This window comes from Arachis duranensis, chromosome 2, assembly GCF_000817695.3.
Source record: "Arachis duranensis cultivar V14167 chromosome 2, aradu.V14167.gnm2.J7QH, whole genome shotgun sequence".
Lineage (NCBI taxonomy): Eukaryota > Viridiplantae > Streptophyta > Magnoliopsida > Fabales > Fabaceae > Arachis > Arachis duranensis.
The window spans coordinates 22,490,740-22,497,213 of NC_029773.3; the positions used below are offsets into that span (position 1 = coordinate 22,490,740).

General features: G+C 36.3%; 1 protein-coding gene and 1 long non-coding RNA gene across 2 annotated transcripts; both read right to left on the bottom strand.

Moving 5' to 3' along the window:
- Positions 1 to 335: 335 nt before the first annotated feature.
- On the bottom strand, positions 336 to 2,257 carry LOC127744917 (uncharacterized). Its single transcript, XM_052257785.1, has 2 exons — positions 509 to 2,257; positions 336 to 422 (listed from the first exon to the last, which is right to left on the bottom strand). Exons 1-2 carry the CDS (start codon positions 2,255 to 2,257, stop codon positions 336 to 338), a joined length of 1,836 nt encoding a protein of 611 aa, XP_052113745.1.
- A 1,670-nt stretch (positions 2,258 to 3,927) lies between these two features.
- LOC107473995 (uncharacterized) lies at positions 3,928 to 4,943 on the bottom strand. The gene is made up of 3 exons (XR_001589154.3): positions 4,882 to 4,943; positions 4,489 to 4,582; positions 3,928 to 4,072 (listed from the first exon to the last, which is right to left on the bottom strand). It is a non-coding gene; the product is annotated as an uncharacterized LOC107473995 (long non-coding RNA).
- Between the last annotated feature and the right edge of the window lie 1,531 nt (positions 4,944 to 6,474).

Here is a 6,474-nt window from a genome sequence, read left to right on the forward strand (position 1 = left end):
TAATTGTGTCTCCGCCGTCATTATTTCTTCCCACACGGGTTCGCCTCGATAAGATATGTGGTTCAAAGTAGAAAGAAACAAAACTTGAAGTCTCCTTTGCCAAGAAAGCCTCACAAATCGAACCTTCAACCCTTGCTCTATTTTTCACTGTTCGCTTGAATGCTCCTATCACCCGTTCAAACGGATACATCCACCTATATTGAACAGGTCCACACACACGTGTCTCATATGCTAGATGAATTGGCAAATGCTCCATCACATTAAAGAATCCCGGGGAAAATATCCTTTCTAACTTGCAAAGGATAATGGGAATATTCTGCTCCATAACCTCTAAATCATGAACCTTGAGAGTGGTTGAACACAAGTCTTTGAAAAACTGGCTTAACTCGGCAAGAGGCTTCCATATATTTGTAGGTAGTTCTCTGAATGCAGTTGGAAGCAAGCACTGCATAAAAATGTGATAATCATGGCTCTTCATACCAATAAACCTCCCCTGGGAAAGACTTACACATCTAGCAAGGTTAGATGCATAACCATCTGGAAATCTAAGTTGTTGCACCCACCTATACACGTCTTGTTGTTGTTCAGAAGTTAAAGTATAAGCTGCCTTAGGTTTGGACCAACAATTATCACCGACATGCCGCAAATGTAAATCTGGACGCTTGCACAGTTCAGCCAGGTCTAACCTAGCCTTTTCATTATCTTTAGTTCTATCAATGTCCATAATAGTATTCATTATGTTGTCAAGCACATTCTTCTCTATGTGCATTACATCAAGATAGTGACGAACCAGGTTATCCTTCCAATAAGGTAACTCCCAAAACACACTTTGCTTAGTCCAATTGTGAGTAATACCATACTCTCGCGATTTGATCCACTTTCCATTATCTGATATCTTCTCAAGTCCTTTAATCCTTTGCCAAATCTCCAAACCACTTAATCTGGTAGGGGCCTCTTCACTTTCTATTTTATTCTTCCTGAAGTCATTCTTATTGCGCCTATAAGGGTGGTTTGTCGGCAAAAACCTCCGATGACAATCAAACCATGATGCCTTGCCTCTATGTGATAGTGTAAAAGACTTAGTATCCTCCATGCAAATAGGACATGACAATCTTCCTTGTGTCATCCACCCAGACAACATCCCATAAGCCGGAAAATCATTGATAGTCCACATCAATGCTGCCTTTAAGACGAAATTCTTCTTTTCTACAATATCATACGTCAAAACACCAGGATTCCACAACTCATTTAATTCGTCAATCAAGGGTCCCAAGAATACATCAATGTTGGCTTTAGGGTTATTAGGACCAGGTATTAAGCAAGTCAAGAACAAGTAAGGATCTTTCATACACATTCCAGGAGGTAGATTGTATGGAATTACAATTACGGGCCAACAAGAATAAGGCTTGCTAAATTGGATATTTGGGGTAAACCCATCAGAGCAAAGACCTAACCTAATGTTTCTAGGCTCTAAAGAAAAATCAGAGTGGATACGGTCAAAGCTTTTCCATGCCTCCCCATGTGACGGATGGGTCATAACACCATCATCACGTTGGTTTTTTATATGCCACGTCATATGTGGAGCTGAACTCATTGACACATAAAGCCTTCGAAGTCTAGGGATTAAGGGTAGGTAGTGCATCCGTCGGACAGGAACTCTCTTGGACTTACAACCACCATCGGAAATAGGCTTGAATCTAGGTGCTTCACAAAACTTGCAACTAGTTAGAGCAGCATCGTCTTTTCGATACAACATGCAATTGTTTGAGCAACAATCTATTTTGATTGCCTTCAATCCAAGCTTTTGCACTAACTTCTTAGCCTCATAGTAATCCCCAGGTATGGCACTACCCTCAGGAGCAATTTCCCTAATTAAGGTGGCCCACTGCTTAAATGACTCCTGTGATTGGTTTCCCTCGGCCTTAATGCATAGCATTCTAACAGCTATCGATAGTTGAGAGTGCACACAACCTTCCCACAAAGGCTTTTGAGCTGCCTCAAGAAGATCAAAAAAGTTTTTAGCCTCTACATGAGGATCCTCTGGACCAACAGAATCGAAAACCATTTCATGATACCTTCTGGAGTTATCTTCCCAGCTAATGTCATACATATCACATTCTTCCACATTTGCACCACTTCCTGAACCACCTTCCCCACAATTATTGAATCCCGTCTGATTAATCCCTATGTCGTCAATCTCTCCATGTTCTGTCCAAATCCAATAATTTGGCATAAACCCCTTTTCCCACAAATGCATCTTAATAATGTTCAGCTCTTTATAATTTGTGCATCTACACTTAACGCATGGGCATCTACACTTTCTTTCCGACTTCACAACATCTAACTTACTAATTGTTTCTATAAACTCCTCAACCTTGTCATAAAACTCAGGTTTAATACCCCCTCTTGTTGGATTCAACCTATCATACATCCACACTCGATGGTGCCAAGACATTTCTTACGAATTTGATATTTTTAGTACCTATAAATCATCCAACACAAGCAACATTTCATCTATCATACAACATTCTATCAATATTTAACCATATCAATATTTTCAATGCAATACATAAACAAATCACACATAATTTTTTGAGAATTAGGGTGTGCTTGCTAACCTCACTGACTGTCACTTGGAGCAGAGAGACAGCTGAATTCTAAGCCGTCGATCCTGTGGAGTAGTATTAAAAAAATTAATTAAGAAACTTAAATTTCAGCAACATTATTATCAATCTGTAAATTAAAAATAGATTTGGTAAATTAAAAAGTTTCCACACGCTTTGCCAAACTGGGATTTTGATTCATGTAAAATATTTAATATTGTAACATAATGCCATTATTCCAATTGCCATCACCTATCAACGGAAAAAGAAGAAGAAAAAAAAGAGGTAGCAACCAACAAACAGATGATGATCTAATCTTCTCCATTTTTTTATTTTTTCTTATCAATTTTTTAATCTTTTCTTTTATTTTTATCTTTTGTATGTGGCTGAAAGAGAATAAGAAATTGGGCAATTTAAAAGAAAAAAAGGTGAAATTATAATGTAAGATTTCTGTGAAAACTATTGCAATTTGCAGAAATAGTTTTATTTTCATTGATTTGGTTATTCAAATTCAAGTTAAAGAGATAGTTAATATTAATTATAATGACTCAATTAAATTTTTCAATAATCATAAATATGTCATAAAAGGTAATAACTAATAAATTCTTTATTTAATAAAGAATTTCTTAGAAATGACTTTTTATTTTTAACGTTTTCATTAAGGTGATAGACCCCACAAATGATTAAAAAATATCACTTTATTAGCACCTAATTAATTGTGATTTAATTAATGAGTTACAATTTCTATCCTCATTATGTTGGTATCTTACAGGAATCTAATGGGATTTGGGTACAGATTACATTATAATATCCATCATTAGAGTCATGGCTTTTAAGGACCCAGACATGGGGCTCTCTTCTTCAATATCCATCATTCCCCCAAGTTATCAAAGATAACAAATCCAACCATACAAGCAAACAATTTTTACAAACACCCCTCTGAAATTCAGGATTATATTCGTTAGCCACAACCTCTATTCCAAGTTATAGATCTCGAATTTTACATGCACAAAAGAAAAACTAATATGAAGAAACAAAAACTTTATTTCTCAAATCATACATAGCTCTAACCATTTTAAGTAGCAATTGCCAACATGGAAAATTTCACAGAAAGATTTTGAACATAAAAGAAAAGAACGTGTCTGTTTTATGCAGCAGACTAAAAAATAACACAGAATTCGCTAAGTAATTCTTTAACCAAATTTTAAAATCAAAGAAGGAGGAGGAGGAGGAGATGGCATAACGTCCAAACTTATTTTAGAGATTGAGTTGATAAAATCATAAAATTGCATAGTGATTCAGATCTGAATACTTACGTGGATGCCAAGCTGAAACACAGTGTCGCAGATTCACTATTCTGGCTCTTTGAACAAATAAGGAAGGATCATAACTTATAACCATTAAGACTTATCCAATTCATATGCACTGTGAAGTGTGGACAGTGTCAATAACGAACTCCAACAACTCACCTAAGATAATTTAGAAAAAAACATCATCACAAGAGGTAAAAAGGAAAATCACGCATAAATAAATACAAATATATATTATTACATATCATTGATCATTGAAGCTTCAAATAGATCACCACCGCTTTTAAAACGCAGACACGGCTTGAAAAACTAGTGAGACATATGAATGTGATATGAGTGACCCGTGATGTGAAGTGCAGATAACTCTTCAATGCAAGAGACAAAATTAAAAAATTGGGACTACCGGGTACAGATTACAGAGACAGCACACACACACACAACACAACACAATCTCAATCCTGTTCTCACTCGCCATAAAAAATACAGAAAATAAGTCATTTGACTAACAACATATAGTAACAAGTATGAAAATAAAAATAAAACAAAAGTAAAAATAAAAAAAGGAGGAGGCTTACAACTCAGAGTCCAATGGATAAGTAAATCCTGAAATTTCAGCAGCTTTAGCTAGAGCAGATCTCCATTTTTGTACCTTGTCCTTGTCTTCCCTAGCTTCATGTTTAACAAAAACACAAACTCACACTCTTATTAAAAATACAAACTCACAAACTCACACTCTTATTAGGACTTTAGAATAATTTAAGAAAAAATTTGAATGTGCAAAACAGTAGCAAAAGCTAAGAAATATGCTCCATTTGGGTTTGGAAGCATCAACACCCACACCTAATCAATCCTGTTCTCACTCGCCATAAAAAATACAGAAAATAAGTCATTTGACTAACAACAAATAGTAACAAGTATGAAAATGAAAATAAAACAAAAGTAAAAATAAAAAAGAGGAGGAGGCTTACAACTCAGAGTCCAATGGATAAGTAAATCCTGAAATTTCAGCAGCTTTAGCTAGAGCAGATCTCCATTTTTGTACCTTGTCCTTGTCTTCCCTAGCTTCATGTTTAACAAAAAACACAAACTCACACTCTTATTAAAAACACAAACTCACAAACTCACACTCTTATTAGGACTTTAGAATAATTTAAGAAAAAATTTGAATGTGCAAAACAGTAGCAAAAGCTAAGAAATATGCTCCATTTGGGTTTTGAAGCATCAACACCCACACCTAGTCAGAGTTCTAATAATAAAAAATCAACACCCAAACCCTTAATCAGAATCTTAATAATCAAAATCAACACCCACATCCCTAAATTCACAAAATCTGATAATCAAAATCCCTATTCCCTAACCTGCATATTAATTAAACAATAAAATTAATTATTTACCTGAGAAGAAGACCGGAGAAGAGAGCGGAGCAGAAGGAGCGGGACTAGCAGCGCACAGCAGTGGCGAGGAAGTAATAGAGAAGAAGAAGACGACCGGGCCAAGCAGAGAAGCGTCAGTGGTCACCGAGAAGCAGGGCAGCACCGTAGGTCGTCATTCGTCGGACGTCAATCGTTGGTCGTCACCATCGTCAGTCGAACGACGAGCTTCGCCGGTGACTGGTGTGAGACACGGAGGGCTGAGAAGACGAGGAGGGGAGGAGGGTGCCACTGCGTGCTAGGAATGCGTGGTGCGTGCTGGGAGAGTTTTGTGAAGTAATGGAGTGAATGGAGTGAATGGCGAGTGAATCTTCAACTAGGGTTTTTAATATTTCCGACGGATTTCATTTAAATTACAGACGGATTTTCCGTTTGTAATAATTTAATAAAACGTGCATTTTGCCTACTTAATTACAGACGGAAAAATCCGTCTGTAACCATTCCACGGAAAAAAAATTAATTTTTCCAACGGAATTATAGACGGATTTTCTTTTTCGTCTGTAATTTATACTAATCTATTTTTTTTGTTTTTCGACAAAAAAATCCCTCTAAAATTCTGTCTGTATTTCAGTGGGATAAAATTTGTCGGAAATATCCGTCTGTAATAACTAGTTTTCTAGTAGTGACAGTGCCAATAGATCAATCAATGGTTGTTTGGATTGCTATCACAATATTAATGTCTTCCATGGTGACATATTTTCAATTTGAAGAAGTTTGGTGCTGGCTTAGCTTAGGAGTCTGGGATGGGGAGAATCTAGTGTGAAAGACATCAATGATGCTTTCTTTTTGGTTGACAGTACTGAAGATACATGAGCTCTTATGTAGAGAATGAAAGGTTATCATCAAGTTCATTCATCCCTCCACTGCATGCTTAGGACGGCCAAGAGATTCCATATGTAGCTCAGACTATGCTATAGAGGCTCGTGGCTAGTGATCTGATCTCTTTAGAATCCCCTAATCTGTTTTTTTTCTATTCTAGCTTGGTATACTGCACACCATCCAATGTTGATATGGTGATGAATTATAATTTATAAGCGAGTACACAACAAATGGACATCATATCATTAGGCTTTTTATTAATGCTATACAACATGCAATATTGTTATTTATCGTAAGGGATATTTATTCATT